Source organism: Coffea arabica, chromosome 9c (assembly GCF_036785885.1).
Source record: "Coffea arabica cultivar ET-39 chromosome 9c, Coffea Arabica ET-39 HiFi, whole genome shotgun sequence".
NCBI lineage: Eukaryota > Viridiplantae > Streptophyta > Magnoliopsida > Gentianales > Rubiaceae > Coffea > Coffea arabica.
The window spans coordinates 40,143,940-40,165,245 of NC_092326.1; the positions used below are offsets into that span (position 1 = coordinate 40,143,940).

The 21,306-nt window shown below is 36.1% G+C and overlaps 4 protein-coding genes across 5 annotated transcripts; 2 read left to right on the forward strand and 2 right to left on the reverse strand.

Moving 5' to 3' along the window:
• Positions 1-581: 581 nt before the first annotated feature.
• LOC113708736 (ALBINO3-like protein 2, chloroplastic) lies at positions 582-10,131 on the reverse strand. Of its 2 annotated transcripts, XM_072064281.1 has the most exons (14): positions 8,261-10,131; positions 7,992-8,098; positions 7,554-7,681; positions 6,299-6,370; positions 5,430-5,531; positions 4,639-4,698; positions 4,431-4,496; positions 3,037-3,084; positions 2,407-2,580; positions 2,259-2,314; positions 2,066-2,183; positions 1,636-1,725; positions 1,046-1,155; positions 582-938 (listed from the first exon to the last, which is right to left on the reverse strand). In XM_072064281.1, exons 1-14 carry the CDS (start codon positions 8,653-8,655, stop codon positions 779-781), a joined length of 1,686 nt encoding a protein of 561 aa, XP_071920382.1. In that variant the 5' UTR covers positions 8,656-10,131; the 3' UTR covers positions 582-778. The 2 variants fall into 2 exon arrangements, with proteins under 2 accessions (XP_071920382.1, XP_071920383.1); XM_072064282.1 differs by lacking the exon at positions 3,037-3,084 and having other exon boundaries at positions 8,261-10,130.
• LOC140014238 (uncharacterized) lies at positions 9,480-9,923 on the reverse strand. The gene has a single exon (XM_072064675.1). It carries the CDS (start codon positions 9,921-9,923, stop codon positions 9,480-9,482), a length of 444 nt encoding a protein of 147 aa, XP_071920776.1.
• Positions 10,132-13,450: 3,319 nt separating the features above from the next.
• Positions 13,451-17,019, forward strand: LOC140014357 (alkaline ceramidase TOD1-like). Its single transcript, XM_072065115.1, has 4 exons — positions 13,451-13,775; positions 13,887-14,093; positions 14,233-14,790; positions 16,314-17,019. Exons 1-4 carry the CDS (start codon positions 13,517-13,519, stop codon positions 16,649-16,651), a joined length of 1,362 nt encoding a protein of 453 aa, XP_071921216.1. The 5' UTR covers positions 13,451-13,516; the 3' UTR covers positions 16,652-17,019.
• A 530-nt stretch (positions 17,020-17,549) lies between these two features.
• On the forward strand, positions 17,550-20,290 carry LOC140014239 (dynamin-related protein 4C-like). Its single transcript, XM_072064677.1, has 2 exons — positions 17,550-17,560; positions 18,418-20,290. Exons 1-2 carry the CDS (start codon positions 17,550-17,552, stop codon positions 20,174-20,176), a joined length of 1,770 nt encoding a protein of 589 aa, XP_071920778.1. The 3' UTR covers positions 20,177-20,290.
• Positions 20,291-21,306: the final 1,016 nt, after the last annotated feature.

Here is a 21,306-nt window from a genome sequence, read left to right on the forward strand (position 1 = left end):
AGACTATTTTTGTATCTTTGTCCAGATAAGTAGTCAGATAATCGTTGTTGAGCTGGTCACTTCCATTTTATAAAGATGGAGGAGGATAGTAGGATGGCTGGTTTCTATTCAAATCACAGTTGCGTAGTGGGGTGACAAAGCCAAGGTCCTTGCTAGCTGAAACCATATAGGAACCTCTTATCTAATTAAAGCCAAATCCTCAATTACATAGATCCGAAGGCCATGGCCAGTATCTCAAGAATAGCTAATAAGCTCCTTGAATCTTTTTCACCAGACGAATCTAAGTCATCCTTCATATTTTACCATCGAGGGGCACTAATAGTTGGGCAGAGTTGCAGTTATACTCACGGTTTTGTAGTAGTCATTCGCAGGAATTCTAAATTGTCTAATTTTGTGTAGATAAACATTAAAATGTGAGACAAGGAGAGGGCTAAACTGGGACGAGCCTGAATTCCTGAAGGGACAAAAGCTGCAATTTTATCAATTTGTCCTATACTATGCATTTTGCCCACTATAAGTATTGTGATTTAGCCAAAAAATAAAAAATAAAAAATTTCAAAAGATAAGCAGGAAGCTAAAAATGGCCTGTAAATATCACCCTTTGCTTGATTGGAGAGCATCATTTTGCATGGTGTTACGACAAAACTTGTACCAAAATTCTTACATCCCACCTAAGGGCAAGATCCATAAGCAGTACAAAAAGAAGGGGACAGTTGAGCTGAATGTATCAAGATCATAACCTACAAACTAGATTTCACTTCCAATGGCACGCTGCAATTCAGGAATCTGTTCTCCTGCTACTTACAAGGTCGCTGACAAAATCGTCCTTGTCATTTTCACATTGTTCAAGAAATTCTGCATAGCGATCTGGATCATAAGCAGCAGCCCTGCGCAAGTGCTCAGCAGCCTCAGCTTTGCGACCCGCACCAAATAAAGCACTGAAAAGCCATTGAGACAGTCCCGGTAAGATGGTCTATTTTTCCGGTAATACGAATTACAAAGTGTTTAAATGCCACGTGCATGGAAAAGAAAGCAGGATTATTACCTAGAGAGTACTAATAATCCATCATAGTAATGAGCTTTGGTCATTGGATCCATTGGCTCTTCAAGAGAAGCTAATCTTTCCAGGTGTGCCATGCCTTCTTCATTTCTCCCCTATTAAAAAAAAAGGTTAGTCCACGTAGATGTGATAAAAGAGGGGTTCTTTTTGCATCCAGAATTTGATCTTTGTAATGAGCATTTAAGATCATAACGTTTTAAATGCAAGCAATTTGATTTTAAAGATCAAAAAAGTACCATCCTATCAAATTTTGATTGTTCTTTGTGAAGCGACAATATTGAAAAATCTGTAAAGCTGTGTCAAGGAGTCTAAAAAGCAAATGCAATTTAAGGGCACAATGGATGAGCATGAAAATTTCAAATCACACTTTAGGTTTTATAGTTTTTATACATCATGTCCAATTCAGTGTCCCCCAAAATCCACTAAAGTTCAAATGGTAAGGTTAGTCAGACAGAAAAGTTCATTTACAAGACCATGCAATTCCTCTCATCAAGTTCTGGCCTGAAGGTACACAGAAGAGGAGTTCCTGTTTACCAATTAATTTTCAAACCAGGCATGCAGAGGTCAAATGATACCTGTCGCATAAAAGCACTACCAGCCCATGTAGATGAAAGTATTAAGAGATCAACATCCTCGACATCTGTGGGATGGCCAGCTACAAGAAGCTGAACAGAAATGAGAGAAAAAAACTAATTAAGGAAAACATGTCTCAAATGTAATTTCAAACTAACTATAGTTCAACACAGCAATTCACCATAAACATTTTCTACATTCTACTATCATAACTTAATAGATAAGATCTACATGATTTCACACATTAAGTAGGATTTTCAGTAAAGGCTAAATGGAGATGGACAATTGTAAATCACAAATATTGTACAATTAAATCCATAACGTTTGCTGATAATAGATTTTATAACATAAAATTACTATGGGAATTGAACTCAAACTGATAAAATGGGATTGAACATGAGGTAACTCAACCAAAAAAATCAAGTAATATACCTTAGCAATAGCACACTCCAAGTATTCAATAGCCTCATCCAGGAAGTTTTTTTGCAATAGTGCTTGCCCCAGGAGAAGCAATGCTCTTACATACTCAGGATCCTTCTTAAGAGCAAGTCTGTAATTAAAATTTACAGATGCAGCTATGGCACGGAAATTGAAGCCAATCATTTACTACAGAAAGAAATCATACCTTAAGAGTTGAATTGCCCTGTCCTGATTTCCATTTGCCAAGAATTTCACAGAAAGCTGTTCAAATTGCCAGAAATATTTTGCTGACAAATTACAACAGATCTTAATGCAACTTGCATGAGACAGAAGACTTAAATTAGTTCACTTACAAGGACCAGGTCCTTTGGTGATAGATTTTGAACAGAAACTCCACCATGCACTCCTGGTTGATTTGTTTCCTTAACACCAATTTTTGCTCTCTCATCACTGTCTAATTCTGGCACAGCAGCTTTATCAGGTAGACCTAACTTCTCGCGAATATCTGTATGGCGGAGGGCTAATTGCTGCAATTGCCCACAGAAAATGCATACAGTTGCAGATTGGTCGATTCTAACTTAAAAGTAAGATATAAGTAATGGAGATGGTGGTACAGAAAGACAATACGCAAAAAGGTAATATGTAGCATTGGAAATCTCTTTTTCCCAGTATTATATGGTTCATTTGAACAGGAGACATATATATATATATATATAATCACCGAAGGCAAGTATATTTAAGCAGTAAAGTTCTTATCCACACAACACCTTATGTCAAGACCTTTTCAACTAGTGAAGTCTACAAGCTGTTAATGTTCAATTTAGCATTTGTTGGAATACTATTGAAGGCGCAATTACCAGATAAACAAGGAACCAAAGAGCAAATCTTATTACTAATAGCACCTTATGAAAAACTTTTTGAAGCTATAGGGCTCTCTAGAATACAACCATTTCTGGCTGTTAAGGGGGATAGCAACAACTAACCTGAAGGGTGTTTAACAAAATATTCGTAAACCAAAACACTAAAGATCCCTGCACAATAGAAAAGTAGAAGTGGAAAATTCCATGTCATAGTGCGTACATGTATTCCAACAATGGCATTTGAATTAATTGACAACTGTAAAAGCAAAAGATACAGAAGAAGAGAGTTGAATCAGCATAACTGTTGTGTGGCAGTGGATTTCTGAACAAGTCAATATTAGCATGTTTTAATATTCTGATATTGCATTTAACACCACAGAAGAAAAAAATTATGAAGGCACCAAACCAAGAGGATTTGATGCTCAAGAATTTGTGGCAGAACTCAATTAAAACTCAGTATAGATTTAATCATATATTTCAATATATCTACCACAATAAACTTAATAAAGATGTTACATAGCCAAGTTTCACATATTACAAGAAAAATGCTTAAACAAATTATTACAAGATCGCATCACTGATACAAAACAAGGAATCCTTATGCATCTTATGGAATTAATACCTTTGTTTCAAGGATGCCTTTGGCTCCTTATCACACCATGTACCTAAAATGATCAAGCCAAACTTAGGTCCAAAGGACAACTTAAACAACTCGATGGGGCTGTAGATATCACCCTCAACTTGGACTACGTCCAACTAAACATGCTACTTGAAAATCAATTGTGTTCGGGTAAAAGACACTCATGTCATTTTGTTTACAAAAATTAATTCAAACTTAATGCATTTTTATGTGCTTGATTGTTGATAACTCAGCATAAGTTTATGTTGAAGAAGGAACAGGAACAAGCCAGAGACTTAATTTCAATGACAAATGTCACCTCTATTTTCTGTCGTTGAACTCATAAAACTTGACCAACAGCAACTAATTCTACAAACTAAAAACCAGATGGAGCTCGATAAAATGTCAATATCCACATCTCATGAAAGCAACTTAGCTTCAAAACAAAAGAAAAACTCTTGCAGCAAAAACCCTTTCTACAATTGGAGTTCACAGCATCATTGAGAACTTCAGCATTAAAATCAAGGCCTATGGATTTTCTTCTGCAAGGATCAAGAAGCAGGCATTCCGAACAGAATATCTAAACCTCTTTCAATACTTAGTATCAAAGTTAGTTTTCAATCAAAGTTAGTTTTCAAACAGAAAAAGAAGATGGCTAATCAGTCAGATTTAAGCTTGACACCCAGTAGACCCAACTAAATACATCGGCAAGGATGCGACATCATCATGGTTTATATAAGACAAGTGCACTGAGCTTGCCATGATCAAAGACTTCTGATTAATTAATCAAAATATAAGCCAGCATTCCCTCTTTTGCAGTAGATGAAGGGATTCTCTGATTGTACATGCTTTATATATTTCCATAGTCACTAAGTGCCAAAATAATAAGTTATGTTACCTGAGGGACATTAAATGTAATGAACAAGATTGGAATTGATAGAAGTTCCAAGTATGTCTTGTAATACTGCAACAGCATATCAAGAACAAGCATCACCAATTTGTCTCAACGGTCACATTAAGAATTAAACACCAGAACCAATATGAGATCTCTAAGTTGACATGTATGTCAAAGAAAAATAGCATCAACCTACTAAAATCAAACTCACCTTGGCTAATTTTTCAAAGACATCAGAAACTTTTCCAGTTGATGATTTTTGAAATGCTATCTGGAGAAATGTACAAAAAAATTAAAAATAAAAATAAACAGGTCCAAAATATAGATGCAACAGTGGAGAAGGCACCAGAGAATAGAGTAATCACAAGAACGGTGTGACTCTCACTTCCCAGTTTCAACAAGATTCATGTAACATACAGGCGCCACCAACACAAAGCATTGCACCAGCACACAGGCTTTTTGAACAATTTAGAAACAGTTTAAGGTAAAATTCATTGATCTGCAGGTTAATCTGAATGTAAAATTTAATTAAGGGGTAAGTGGCTAAGTGCATTTGTAACAGAAAACATAACCATCTTGCAAGCAACACAACTGAATGGCACAATGAAATAACTCACAAAATAATTTTAGTAATTGATCAAATCTAATGAAGTAAGACACGCATATATAATCACATATTCCGGGATTTACATAATAATGGTCGATTTTTAACATGTTCCCTAGCATTGACATTCCAATAGCTATATTACAACAAATCCAACATGAATCAAATTTTAAAATTATAAAACATTTTAAGATAGTAACAGACGAAGAAAGATATATCTCCAAGTCTTTTTCAAGCTAATTTAAGAACCAAGAGACCATCATTTATAGATTAAACTACCCCAGAGGAGATTATGTAGAATACTCAAAGAGCATGTGTACATTATGTAGTGACGTTTCCATTTAAAAAAGTAGAGAAACTTTGCCAATGAAAGAAACGAGGTAAGGGCAGGGTAGTACCTGAACGTTAGTGTAATGCAACCCAGCAATCAGTAAAGGAAAGAGAGGGCCAAAAACACCATTAGGGAATTCAGTCAGATTCTGAAACCAGAAAATCCCTCCCTGCATTTTGAAAAATGAACTTACTATTGTTAATGTTGACATAATATTCAAAGATGACAGAAGAATCCACATAAAGGAAGTGATAAGATAATTCAATTGCAGTTGGGAAGAAGAAGACAAAAGAAGCACTTTTGGACAACAGTACAAGTTATTGCAAATGAAATATCAACAGAAATTTTCAGTCGTTGAATATTCCACTTCATGGACAGTTACTTGTGACTCTGCGACATGTTCAAGCTATTTAATCATGAAAAATAAGCAACAAAAAATGCATTATAAATTTCCAATGGTGATCAAATTTATATCAAACTTTTGAGAACAGTGTCCTTTCTATCACAACTAATTATAGATCCTTTTTCAATTGTTTATCACAAAACAATTAGCTGGACTCCGCCATATGCCTATGCAATAGGGTAAAGCAGATTTTAGGGTCTAAACCAAGGGAAAAATGATAAGATATCTTCAGCATCAATTGACATTGTCCAAAATCAAAGGTATAAAATATAACATAAGAAAAATGTACACAAAATTATATTTCCAGAAATATAGCAAGAATGCACAATTTTGCAAGTCTTCTCAATTGCAGTTGCATTTTTGTTATTAAAAAATTGACAATGGAATAGTATAACAATGCTGTTGCAAAAACTTCCAGAGCAGTGACAGAAGCAAATATTTTAGTCTTATTGTGACAAGAGTTTTTCCATTCAAAATTTAAGATTACAAAATCAAATAAGCATCCAGATAATAAGTGACACTGGATGACTTACACAATCAAAACCAGGGTGATGATCCAGGGACATTCTACGGAAAGTTGTAATCCATAAAAGAAATAAGGGAACCTGCAATTAATCAAGAGGCAAAACAACCAAAAATCAGACTGAAGCTTCATGATGAGTATGCACCTTGCAAAAACCTTCAGTTTATATCCAAAAGTGCCAGAATACCAGTACTTTATTTTAGATGTAAACAACAACACTATATAATGAAGCTTGATGGGACTTATTAGCCGGGGCAAAATCAAAAGTTTCAACACAAAGGCATACATCAGATGCTAAAAGTACAAACAAAAATCTAACTATCTACAATTGCCCGAGTCCAAAAAACTTTCTTCCCAAAAGTAGATAATATAAGTAATTTCTAAAGGTGAGAACTCACTTGACCTTAACATTCTCTTTAATTTAAGGAAGATGTATTCTAGTGCAAAAAATTAGTAGACCTTCAGAAACCCCAATTTTGACATAGCAGACACTTTACTTGATAGTCAGATATGCCAAACTAAACATGCGACATGGAATTTAGTTCAAACATGATTTCATTAATCCAAAGAAACAGTAAGCACCAGTTTCTTGAGTCTGGACATGATGTGGGTGACCTATTGCTTTTTTATCTCATTTTGAATATCTTTTATACCTTTTATTTTTCTGTTCAAGGATCACCAATACGTCAAGAACACATTTCCTAAATTATTTGCTGTAAAGACTAAACACTTAACTACAAGTGTCACTTATTTCTGATTGATGCATTTAGCTCTTTTTTGCCCTTTTCTGGTGTTACATTGCCTGACAATGGTTGGAATGAACTTAATTTTTCAAAACAATAAACAGGCATATGTCATAAATAACTTTGCAGGAGTAGTAGAAAGCAATAACTACAGGAAATTGTTACTCGCTTCTGAATATGCAGAAAAAAGAAGTGCATGCTAGAAGCTCTACTTGTTCTACAATAAGCCTTTCTGATATAAGTTTGAACATGATTTACATGAAATTTATAAAAGTTCCAATGGCCATAGTCTTAATATTACACTTCAACCAGAAAGGCACTGTATGTATTAGCTCAGCTGCAAATTAATGTGTGCCTCTAAATTGAATTTCAAACAATGAATATTCTTTCTATATTCGGATTGATTTTGCAGAAGGATAAAGAAGTTTTTCTGTTTTGTGAACCAATAAATGATGCAGGTCATCTGAAAACGAAATAAAAAAAACACTAAAGATCCACCTCAGGAAAGATAATAATCATCACCTGGACGGTAAAAGATGCAAAAAACCAGAAAAATGATGGGCAGCCAACTGCTTTCCTTTCTTTCTGGAAAAGTGCAAGTTGATCCTTGAAACTCCTTCCTGAGAAAGGCGGTGGCAATGGAGGAGGCACTTTAAGAGATGCATAAGATGGTCAGGTTAAGTATCAGAACCAACAAATAGTAGTACCTTTTTAATTTATCTTCTCCTTCGTATATTCTACTTTTCCCCTTCATCTTTGAAAGACAACTTAGTTACTCCCATTCACATTTTTTGACTTACTTTTTTCCATTCCACAAGAGTCAGCAATCAAAATTAAATTTTCTAGCAATTACAGCAAGTCAAAAGGGTTCCCGCTCTCTAAAACTGACCCAGTAATTAAATGGTAGAAGTCCAAATGGACAATTAGGAAAAGAAGTAAGAAAACAAGTCAAATTCTCACATTTAGGGAAAACTTCTGCAATCTTCTTCAACTTGTGAAGTTGAAGTACTACAAAGGGAAACAATGTGAGTCTTAGCGCCAGCGTTGAGGAAGCAATCACTAGCCACCTGCAAATTGAATGATCAACATCAATTCATCAAGCTAATTTCCTACTAAAAAACTAAATTTTAGCACTAATGCATAAGTTATAACTTATATCTTACAGACAACCAGGAACAAACTGAACTTTTATGGGTAAATAAAATTATGGGAACTGAAACGGAAATTACCAAGGAAAACCGGTGAAATCGTGATAACCATCGAGAAACCAAATCAACGCACGGACTGGAAGAATTGACTCCTCTGCAACACTATCAGCACCAATTTCTCCAGTTCCGGCGGTACTTATCGCGGAGAAGAGCTCGGACTGAGTGAGGTCCGAGTCACCATCGAATTGGCCAGTTGACTCACTAGTGGAAAAGGAGCGACTCAAAAGGAAATTATAAGGGGTGAGATATCGCAGCGGTGGATTTGACGGCGCTGCCGCCGGAATCTTTTGGTGTAAGAAATGGCGGTGGTTAGGGTGGTGGTGAGGCTTAATGGAGAAGTAGAAAGAGGAGTTGGAAAGTGAACGGCGAGATCGACGGAGGAGGTTTGAGAGGGTAGAGATTTTTGGAGTTGCCATTTCTGGCAAAGGTTTTAGCTGACGGCCGCGACGGCGGAATCGGAGGAAGAAGAAGCACTACTTATTATTGGAATGAAGCGCTTGAAATACACCTGTTGAATTCTTACATATTTTGACAACAGGACTCGGAGAAATGCTAAATCCACATTCCCTCCCCCCAAAAGCCTCAAGGCCAAATATACTCTTGGTGCTAAAAAAAAAACCATGAAGATTGAAGAATGTAAGATTGTCTAATTTTTCACACTATCATATAGAACTTTCTATACATTATCCTTCACTTTTCTATTCTTAATACTTGAGTGATATTATTAATGAAATTTTTGTTTGTGGGATAGAAGGCATATGAATAAACTTTTGTATACGATAGATTGAAAATTGAGATATTGATTTACATTATTGACAAAAAACTCTCCAAAACTTCATGAAATTTGTTTAACTTGCAATGTTTTACAAGATACTCATTTGACATGAAGATGAGACGGTGTATGATTTCAACGTTTGTTATTAAAGAAAAAAAATATATTTTTGAGTTATCGTTTTTAGCACGAATTTCAATTATCTATATTTAGGCGATTCTTATCATGCTCAAAATTATTGTCTTAGGGTATTCAAGAACATTATCGAATTACCAACAAAATAACATATAATTTTCTTAATTAACTTGAGCAAATCATTGCACAAGAAGATTTGCTACAATATCTATCACTTCATCAGCAACATAAAACTTACAATAATCCACTCTTTTACCATTATGAAGTACTCCTAAACATTATTCATATTTTCCCCTCCTTCCGACGAGCATGTCCTAATTCTGCCTAGACCTTTCAGTTCTCTTCATCCACTTCTCCATCCTCAAAGGCCTTAGTTGGAAAAGTCTTCGAAAAACCAGTCGGATTCTTGAACGTAACTTTCTCAGAATTTGGATCTTCAATGTAAATATCAGAAACGGTGACCCAAATAAAGAGTTCCTTGCTTTTTACACCCGTCAGCTTTTTCATCCTACGATCCTCAACAAAGGCAGTAACCTCTGTATCATACGCTACAGTACGGCCAATGGAACGAAACTTATGCTCCTTTTTGTTCTTCTGCTTCAGCCAAACGAAACCTGTAGATTCATTATAGCCCGCCTCGATGAGCTCATCCAAGGGCAGTAGGCCCTTTGGGAGGTTCATATTCTGCAGGAGCTCACGAGATTTTTCTTTGCAGAGGGCAGGGTCTGAGTACATTTCAGCATTTTCTCTATGGTTTTCAATGAGTTGGGATGACATTTTTTTTAGGATGAGGGACTTTGGAATGGAAATGGGAAGGCAGAAGGAGATTGATTGTATGAGGTTGCTTTGGTGTAGGAAAAGGTGGTGGGAAAGGGGTTTATATAGGAAATATTTGGCATGGAAAATTTACCCAAAAAAAAAAAAATGGCAACTTTTAATATGGAAATGTGAGGTGCAATTGATATGGTGGGTCAATATGAGGTGAACCTTTCGAGCAGTCTTGGTTATATATATAATAGTATGTCTTCTTTCATGGTTTATTCCTTGAATGAATGTACAATGAGCTTCGTTTTTTGCATGTACTGGAATTCTGTAAATGCAGGAGAATACATTTGGCAAAGAAATAGTAGAAGGTTCAAAGGAAATAAATTGGGAACCGGAGAAATTCCATATATCAATGTTGGTGGTGGTGTTTATGGGGACATACATAGTTGATGAATTGCGTTTCTGAACACAAATGATAAGGAAAGTGAGGCTAATTTGGCAGAGATTTCATGGTTTCAAATTCATATCTTTGTCATAAATCATAACACATATATTCAACCCAGATTTTGCTGATTGACACCGATTGAAATGGAGATTTCAAGTACGGTTATGATTATTCAGGGCATTTGTTCATTTGATTCTGCACAACAAAACAATTCCTGTTTTTTTTTTTTTTTTCTAGAACAACGAGTGTGTTTGGATTATGCATAATTTCCACCTTATTTACACGCACTGATTTGCTTGCATGATCAACACATTTTTCAATCACCTTTTTATCTCACATGTATCGTATCAAAAAGTGTTACTATATTTTTTCACAAAATTATTCAAATAATTTACCATCCAAACACACTGGTCCAAACCTAGTAAGGATTTACATCAGATTGTCTCAACCCTCAAAGGGAATGTTTCTAATACAAGAGATTCAATCAAGATATATATATATATATATGCAGTACAAAAGAATCATACACATTTGATATGTCAACCATGAACGCTCGAATAGATGAACAATTAATTGTTTCACTTTGCTCAGCTGCTATCCACCAACAACAAACTAAATACGTGCCTGCTGCATGCCTTTCAAGTTTGAAGACAACTTAGTGACCATGCATCATGATGCAAGATATTGAAAAGGCAACCAAGTTCAAAGGGACAACATACATAGTCGTTTTGCCTCTGGCGGTGCTGAACGATGCTACTATCAGCAGTGGTTAGTGGTTGGAGTACCTACCAAGTTTCTAACTTCTTGCGCTTCATCTTCTGATACAAATTTTGGCTCTTTTATCAACGGTAGATAGATGGTTTTGCCTCTTCCAAGTGATGCAACTGGGCAGTACCATAGTGCTTACATGCTAAGGCCTTTAACATTAGCTGGCTGGTACAATGTAACAAGCAGCTTGAAGATATATAGGTCTCCTTCTCGGTTGCTTTAGATTTTACAAAACTTGATTATAAAGAATAATGGAAATCAACGTAAGCTGCTTTTTAGATGACTACAGATTTTAATTAATCAATCAAGAACAAATCCGGCCATGGACAGTTTTTTGTACCCAAAAAGTAAAAAATATTGCATGTTTGTTGGTGGGAAGAAGCTAAGTTAATGAACCTTCAAATAGTAGTACAGGCCGATACAAGGTGTGCCCAATTCTTTTGTATATCCCTTTTCAATTCTTCTCAATTATTGATCGATTTCTTTTTTGTCTCTTTCCTTGAATAGCGAATGGTGATGACCTAACACACGATCACAATCACGCAAACTGGGAAATACTACATCTTAAGCTTATGGGAGTAGTATGAACAGAAGTAAAGGCCAAAGGCGGATGCCCAAGTCAATGTTCTCCACCAGATGCCATCAACATCAAATTATGCCTAGTTTGTCAACTTTTTGTTGCAACTTCTGGTTTGTGGTAAATGTGCTGGACTTGATAGATGTGATCCATGGTGGAATCAAAAGCAAATCTAAACTTGGGTAATCATGCCAAGATTGCAGGATCCTCTCTATTTCACTCCATTTTTTTGTGCTCCAATTTCTTATATCTAAATCAGCAAAAGCCAAAAAAGAATGGAGCACTGATAAGCTCAGTTTTACGAGTAAAACAAGAAAATCAACCCCGTTTGAAATGCTATTTATAAGTACTATAATAAGAAAACTGCTCAATCAAGTTGGCAAATATTTTGTGGAAGGAAATTCTTGTAGGCACCAGTGAATGAAGATGAATGAACCATGCACTGTTTCGATCTTCAGAAATAGTACATTTCTCATCGGTAAATGGTCACCAGGTTGTCATCCAATCCAATCTACCTTCTAGTTTTCAATCTCCTAGGAAAGCATGTTCCATATATACTACTACTTTAACTTGCTCGAGAGGGAGTTCCAACTTCCAATGTGGGGTAGAGATTTGTTCCCTCTTTACATGGTGGCAAAACTGACCTACCCCATCTGGTGTAGTTTTCTTCGTTCTGTTCTTTCTTCTCATGATTCTGTAGTAATTGAAGCATCAACCATTTTCCATCATGAAGAATGAAATCAACAAATAAACATGGCACCACAAGAATATTCCCACGTAATGATTAAGGAAAAAGAAAAAGGTTCTTGTTTGGGATTCTTTTTCGTTTTTATCTGCTAGCTACTTTCATCTTTGGCTTGCAAATTTCCACTTACAACTCCGAAGAAAAATGTTATATTATATAGTCTAATAAATGAAAACTATATAATAAAATGATAGTAGAAGCGCAAATAACAAAAAAGAGAGCGTAAATAACATTTCTCTTAGTATAAAACATCAATTTTAAAATTTGGATCCACAAAATTGAAATCCAATTATGTCGTTTTGTCCCAAATGTATATAGCAAGATAATTATCTCATTACTCAATGACAATCTCGTTTTTGTTGGGGCCGAATTCCAATTAATTAAAGATTTTGTAATCACGGTACATTACTTTAACTGATTTTGGAAAATCAATTTATTTTTATGATGTTCTCAATTACTTTTGGATTCTAATTATAAATTTTTTAATGACCAAAAAAGTTAAAATTTATAATCATTTAAAAAGTAGTTTTTGCTGATCCTGATTTCTCCATAATCATTTTTTGTCATCATATTTTTGTAAAGTTTAAAAACAACCGAGAACAAGGCTAATGGTAAGAGACATCTTCAAAAATTGCTTCTGAAATTTCGTATCCATAAGGGATGCATATATTTCGAGAATTTTCATTGGTAAAAAACCATCAATTAAATTTGAAGATCAAAAAATCAAATATTAGACTTGCAAGCAGTTGATTTATACCGTGATAAAATTCCTGGTAATCCAAAGATGATACCAAGTGTACAAAAAAATTAAAAGGAAAAGAACAAAAAGAACAGAACAACTTTAAAGTTTATTGCTTTTACAATTCTACAAACTCTTCACTTCTTTTTTTGTGGTGTGTCATTTTCAATCTTAAAAATCACGAAACTCAGTAATATAAGAGTACAATAATTTTTAATAGTATCGTACATTCCATAAAATCGTGAGGAAAAAACAAATGGAGGAAATTGAATTGGTTATATCCAGAGTTGGTTGATGATGGATGACATATGGGGCTATGTTTGCAGGCTAAATGGCTGCTGTGGTGTCCTTGAAAACTTCCAAGCCACTTCTCTTCCAATCGAAGCTCCTCTGCTTCTCCCTCTTCTATTTCTTCTCCTCTCTATTCTTGGCTCTCTACACCACTCTCTCCAATACCAAATGCCTCTTCAGATCATCCCCATTTGATCCCATTCAGTATTCTCTCTTCTCTTACCCTTCTTCTTATGGAGAACACAAGTATGCCATTCCAACCCTTCGTTCTTCATGCGATTCCCCTGTTTATTTCTCAGGTACATATGCATGTCTCGATCAACTTTTGCGTGAGAGGATTCTCATTCATCTTGATTCTTGATCCGATTATGGTTGTTTATTGCATAAAGGGTTTTTGTTTCTGTATCCAGATTATGCTGCTGTTTCCCAAGAAATACAAGATTTATGTAGGAATTCAACCGCATTAGGATCCCGGACTCTGAATTATATGCAGAGGAATGCTCAGAGTTTTGGTGGCAATTTCAGCACTCAGAAAAGATTTTCCTTTTTTGATCATCCCAGGGATGGAGCTGAAATCCCTTGTGGATTCTTTCAAGGAATCCCAATTACGTTTCACGGTTAGTGTTAGTACACAGAAAAACATCCACTTGATTGAGTTTCCTCAAAAAAAAGTTGTAATTTCTAGGAAATCTTTATGGCTGCTTACAGGCACTGATACTACTATTTTTTGGGTACTTTTGTTGAATTCATTCTCAGATCGAGCGATCATGGACAGATGTGACAGAGTTGTGGTGGTGTCAGCCATATTTGGCGACCACGACAAAATTAGGCAGCCAAGGGGACTAGGGGCAAAGACACTGGATTCTGTATGTTTTTTCATGTTTGTAGATGAAGTGACCCTCGACAGGCTCGATTACCACAATCTGATTTCAAGAAAAGTCAAGGAACCTAAAGTTGGCGTGTGGAGGATTGTGAAGGTAGCAAGCGAGAAGTTATATGAAAGTGCAGCAATGAATGGAGTGATTTTCAAGTACTTGGTTCACAGGCTTTTTCCCAACTCAAAATATAGTATCTGGATCGATGCAAAGTTACAACTCGTGATTGATCCGCTGTTGTTAGTTCATTCACTTGTAATTCAGGAGGATGCTGATATGGCGATCTCAAAGCATCCATTCTTTCTTCACACAATGGAGGAAGCCATGGCAACTGCAAGGTGGAAGAAATGGTGGGATGTTGATGGATTGAAGTCACAAATGGAGACGTATTGTGAGAATGGCTTGGAACCATGGTCCCCAAACAAGCCTTATCCCTCAGGTACTCGACACTTCCTCTTGCCTGCTCATTGACAACCCCCAAACACCATCCCCCCCCCCCCCCCCCCCCCCCCCCAACACCCCAAACAAAAAAACATTTTCACAAAGGAGAAAGGAATAATGGCCCCCATTTGCAGTCCATATTGACGGTTGAGCCTGTAGTAGCTTGCAAGCAATCGTGTCTCAAACAAATTTGACAAAACGTACACAGCAAAAAAGACAGGAATGGAAGTTTGATGACAACCTTGCGGACAGAGATTAGCCATATTAATATTTGTTCCTTTAAGTTAATGAGCTGTACTCCATTGAGAAATGTATTAGGGATGCACAATAGATCAGCTGCATGCCTCTTTTGCTTTTTCAACCCCCTTAAGAGCAGGCCCTGAATCATGATTATAGTTTGGAAACGTAATATGGACGCAGACATTATTGAAGTATCCTTCGGAAGCATTTTTCTTTTGGATTGATGATGTTATAGTAATAAACTTTTGCATGTCATCTTTAAGCAAGTTAGCTTCTTGTAGGGTAATCTTTATGTGGATTCCATTCTTTTTTTAATGACGATTCTTGTCTAGAGGTCTGGCTACATGTGAATTCTTGGCTCAACTTGTCAAGTAGGTATGTTTTATGACCTTGTTTTTAGAGAAGATTCTTGGAGTTAGTAAGCCTAAATCGCCATTGTTGTTGGATGCTGAAAACAAATCAAGCACTTGCCTTGCATTTTAGCCTCGATGGCAGAGAACCAATCATCTGAACCTTTTCTTCCTTTTTGAAGGAGGGGAAGAATAATATAATTAAGGAATACAAGTGAGCTCATGTGTCAACTCGCCAGTGGATACATCCTATGACTTTGGGTTATATTATAGAGAAGATTGATGTTAGGTTGAAGTGGCTTCAGTTGTTTGGTGATGAAAACAAGCCAAACACTTGCACTGCATTCTTGGCTCGATGGTTGAGAACCAAAAATTCCCTCTCTCTTAAGGAGGGGAAGAACAATATGTCGAATGCACGTGAGTTCTTCTACCTCATCTAGCCAGTGGACATGTATTTTTCTATGACCTTCCTTACAGGGAAGATTAATGTTAGGTAGAAATGGCTTCAGTTGTTGGATGATAAAAACTCTATTATCCGAAACAAGAACAATAGGGGAAATACACGTGAGTTCTTGGGTCAACAGCCATATGGATTGTAGACTAGGGTTGCTTTTCCACTACTTTCTATTTTTTTTTAAGGACACCGATAACATTTCTATAACCTAATTTATCTTAATTTAGAAGAAGAAGAGTCAAAAGAATCTAATATATAGGTATAAAAATCTGAGTAGATCAAAGGGATGTTCTGACACCTCCTTTAAATTTTTTTCACTGGCAGATGGAATTTGAACTGATCCACTACCTAAAGAGAATTTAGTCATCTTTTACTGGCTATTAAGCCAAGGCTTAGTGGTTTGCTTTTCAACTACTTTCTGGCTGTTCAACTAGTCAGGGAAAACCATTAAAATTGTTCATTTTTTGTCTTTTGCAGATGTGCCAGACACTGCTCTAATCATAAGAAAGCATAGTATGGCTACAAACTTGTTCTCGTGCCTTGTATTCAATGAATTGGAGGCATTCAATCCAAGGGACCAATTGGCATTTGCATATGTTAGAGATCACATGAATCCGACATTGAAGATGAACATGTTTGATGTTGAAGTTTTTGAACAAGTGGCTATTGAGTATAGGCACAACCTTAAACAAGGAGGGCCCTCTGTGCCCAAGGGACCCAAGATCAACAGAGCTAGTTTTGACTTGTTTGTAAATAAAACTTGTAGCAAGTGTGAGCAATATCTCTTGAAAATGTGGGGTGAGTCCCATGATTGATTTGTTGTCGATCAGACTTTTTTTTCTTTTTTTCATTTATACAGAACAGATTGTGAATGAAAAAGTAGAAAAGAAAAGCTGGCACATCAGAAACAGGCAGCAGCGAATGTTCAGGCAGAAAGATCAGCCAATCATGTGAATTCAGCTTTATAGAAACATCATCCGAAATCTGAAGTTCCTGCTGCGGATTGGGCCGACACAGCTCAGAATTTAAGGATCTAAGACTGGGACTGTTACCAGGATCTAGGACTTTTACCAGTGAAACCGTCCGAATCTATTTCGTGCATTTGAACAAAATGTAAATGTATTTGTTCAGAATGTAAATCAACTTGAATACTGTATAAATTGAATTTATTTTTTTTTGTGAATTTTACACATATTAAAATAGTCAATGTACGGCTCGTAATCTGAGATAAATAATTTTTTCTTCACCAATTAAGGCCTGCCCAAACCATCAGTCTTAGGCTGGTGGCCATCACCAACCTTGTCTCCCACCAATTTGCTACAATTGTGATTCTTCAAAAAATTCAGACGGGTGCGTGGTGCATCCATCTGATCCGATGGTGGTTCTGTTCCCATCGGTCTTTCATAGATCTAGTTGGGTCTCCCTGTAATTAGATTAAAATAGAGTAGGAGTAGGAATAACGATTGATAAAAAAAAAATAAAAAAATTTAAGGCGTACCCAAAATTCAGAATTTAACAGCCCTGGTGCTTTTGGGCTGATTCCCAAAATGATACAGTGGCAGTAGGGTCCTCCAAAGCTGTTCCATTCTATCCATAGGAAACATCTAAATGCCTCTCTCTGGTCTACCACATTTTTTTTTTTGTACTTTTTAGAGTAGTACAAGAAAAGGCTTGGATCATTACGTGACAAATACAAAATTTTGACACAAGTGAATGCCTCCCAGGTAAGAATAGAATCGGACTAATACATTTTTGTGAATTTTCATTGTGATTTGGGTCTGCAAGAGCTTGAAGTTTTGTGACAAGTAAGAAGCTACTAATTCCATAACCATCAGTTAATTTTATAGCCTTGTGATAGATTATTGAATTGTTAAGGATTAATTAACATAGGGGCACTTTGTGAATGGATTATAGCACTATTAGCGCATGTACTGTGTGCCCAAATGATGCAAAAATAATTAAGTATGTTTGGACTAGCTAATTTTTTTAAAAAAATTGTGTTTGTATCACAATTACAATTGTTATTTACCTTTATATTTTTTCAATAACTTTTTTATCTAACATATATCACATCACAAAAGTTGTTACAGTTATTATTTCAAATAATACTACTGCAAATAATCTCCTATCCAGACACACTTATAGATTGTGCAGTAGTTATAACATGAAATTTACTTCACCGGATCATTGACTAGTAATGTAGTGGATTTTTCACCTTTTACCACAGTTTGTTTCTAATTCATGTTTGGTTATCCTTTTTTTTTAAAAAAAAAAAAATTAGATGAAAGAAAGTAAATGCAATTTCCTAAAAAGTGGAACGTTTTCTATTGTATGAAAAAAAAAATGCTACAAGAGAAATACCTAATCTTAAACATGTATATATTGCATGAATTTTTCCTCGAGAGTATAATTAAAAGTTCAACTATAGAAGATATGAGTTCAACAAAGTCAAAACATGTAAATTTGTGCATGAAAAATACCAATATATCTAGAATCACATATGGAAAGATACCAATTTGAGACATTATGCTACACTTCAAGCAACTTTAACTCCCTTCTTGTACAAGACATTTGACATTAGTCTTCCCAGAGGGCAAGGTATTTGCACCAGGGTTCCGCTGATCATGAGGCTCCAGAGTCATCCTGATCCTCAGCCAGAGCTGTTTTTAGAGTTCAATGGAAAGGTTATGTCAGCTAACGAGGAGAATGTTGCTGATGTCATTAGTCTTGCAACTGATGAAATTGCTGGCCGAAGCAAGGGAATTTCCAACATTCCTTTAACGTTGACTGTTAAAAAGAATGGTGTCCCTGATTTAACAATGGTTGATTTGCCCGGCATCACAAGAGTTCCAGTTCATGGTCAGCCTGAAGATATCTATGAGCAGATATCAGCAATAATCATGGAGTATATCAAACCGGAAGAAAGCATAATCTTGAACGTTTTATCAGCGACGGTTGATTTTACTACTTGCGAATCAATTCGTATGTCCCAACGAGTTGACAAAACCGGGGAAAGGACGCTAGCCGTAGTTACCAAAACTGACAAATCCCCTGAAGGCCTGCTTGAAAAGGTAACAGCAGACGATGTGAACATTGGGCTTGGGTATGTTTGCGTTAGGAATCGTATTGGAAACGAATCTTATGAGGAAGCACGAGCTGAAGAAGCTATGCTTTTTCAAACACATCCTTTGCTATCTATGATCAGTGAATCTATGGTTGGCATTCCTGTATTAGCTGAGAAATTGGTGCACATTCAGGCAACCATAATTTCAAAATGCTTGCCGGATATCATCAGGAAGATCAATGAAAAACTCGGTGCAAATGTGACAGAGATGAACAAGTTGCCACGGAATTTGACCTCCATTGCGGAAGCTATGACAGCTTTTATGCGCATTTTATCTTTAGCCAAAGATTCTTTGAGGAAAATTTTTCTGAGGGGGGAGTTTGACGAGTACCCTGGTGAGAAACATATGCATAGCACCGCAAGATTGGCTGAGATGCTGAGCATCTACTCTGATGAATTACAATCTAAATGTAGTGAAAATTATTCAAATCAAAAGTTCTTATCGGATGAAATCAGCATATTGGAGGAAGCAAAAGGAATTGGATTGCCGAATTTCCTTCCACGAACAGCTTTTCTTGCTTTTTTGCAGATGAAGGTCAAGCTTATATCTGCAACCCCATTTGGGTTTGTCAATAAAATCTGGAGCTATGTTGAAACAGTGCTAATCCCAGTGCTGATGAAGCATTGCGAAAACTACCCCCAGCTCCAGTCCTCGATTAGAAGGGCTACACAGAATCTGGTTGCAAAGAAGAAAGAACAATCAGTTGAGTGGGTCAGGGAGATCATAGAAATGGAGAAACTGACTGACTACACATGCAACCCCGAGTACGTGGCTACTTGGAATAATCTGATGGCAAAACATGAGCCGTTCATGGAAATAATGAACGATCATTCAAAGCCTACGATTATAGCCATCGACGGATTTGGAGATATTGAAGTGGGACATCTGCGCAATCACGCTGCAGCTCTTGTACAACAAGCTTTTGATTTGAAAATGAGGATGACTGCTTACTGGAAACTCGTGTTGAGGAGGTTGGTAGATTGCATGGCTCTGCATCTACTGTTTAGCATTCAAAATCTGGTTAACAAGGAAATGGAGGCAGAAATTATCGATGAGCTAATGGGAGCTGATGGTGGTGGGATGCAGCGGCTTTTAGAGGAATCTCCTATGATTGCCGATAAAAGGAGTAGGTTGAATCGAAGCATCATGCTGCTCAAGGATTCCAAGGAGGTGGTGGCTTCAATCATGGACGGGGTTTCTGCACTAAAATTCTGACCCGGGCTTTCTGTTTTTGCTTGTTTTTAAGATGCTAGTATCAATCATTTCTATTAGGAATTCATGTTTATGAATTCAGCTCTATTGGATCTACATTACTTGTTTTGCATGTTCCTTTTATTTCTATTAATGTCCTTTGAATTATGTGTGTTAATTTCTGTTTCTGGGGCTTATTGAACAGAGGGCTATATGGACAAATGTGAATTTATATGTGATTAATATGAATGTATCTAAATTACATAAATTTGAGACATTATTCTACACTAACAGCAATTTTGGCTTTCTTCTAGTACATGACATCAGATTAATTATCGTTCTATAATCTTTCTTGAATTATTTGAATAAATTTGTAGGAATAATGATGGGACCTGCTATTATTTTGTATATGAATTGTTAGTTATGTCATTTTGAGAATACAAAATTATATAATTTTTTGCCATAAAACAAAGTATAATAATGAAAAAGATTATTATGTGGTTTTTATGATTACCATATCCCTCCACCCTTTTACTTTAATTTTCATTGCATGTCAATATCAAATAGGGTTATGTGAATGTTATCTTCCTTTGTTAAGTCCCTATTCCTTACAATCCCTCAAAATTTTTTTTTTTTAAACCTTGATATTGTTACTATACATAATGTATCCTGAAGTCCAACTTTTCATTTTATGAGGTATTTTTTGTAAGGTCCTAAATCAAGCTTAAACCATATGTATGTATATGTGTTTTAAGATGCTTGCATGAATTGCTGTATTTTATTTAGTAGCATGCATGAATCGTCTATTTAGCTTTTTTTTTTTAGTACATCCTGAATAAATTAGCATCCTGAAAATCTAATTGAGATTTGAGAAGAGGAAGGGCCAGTCAGTTGAGTGGGCAATGCAAGATATAGAAATGGAGAAACTTTCTGACTATACTTGTAATTCTGAGTATCTGAGTACCTGGAATAGTCTGAGGGCAAGTCAGGAACAGTTTATGGCGATCATCAATAACCCATCCCGGTCTTCAAGCATGACGATTGATGGATTGGGAAGCATTGAAATTGGGCACCTGCGAAAGCATCAGCTTTTTGTGCAACAGGCTTCTGATTTGAAAATGAGAATGATTGCATACTGGAAAATTGTACTGAAG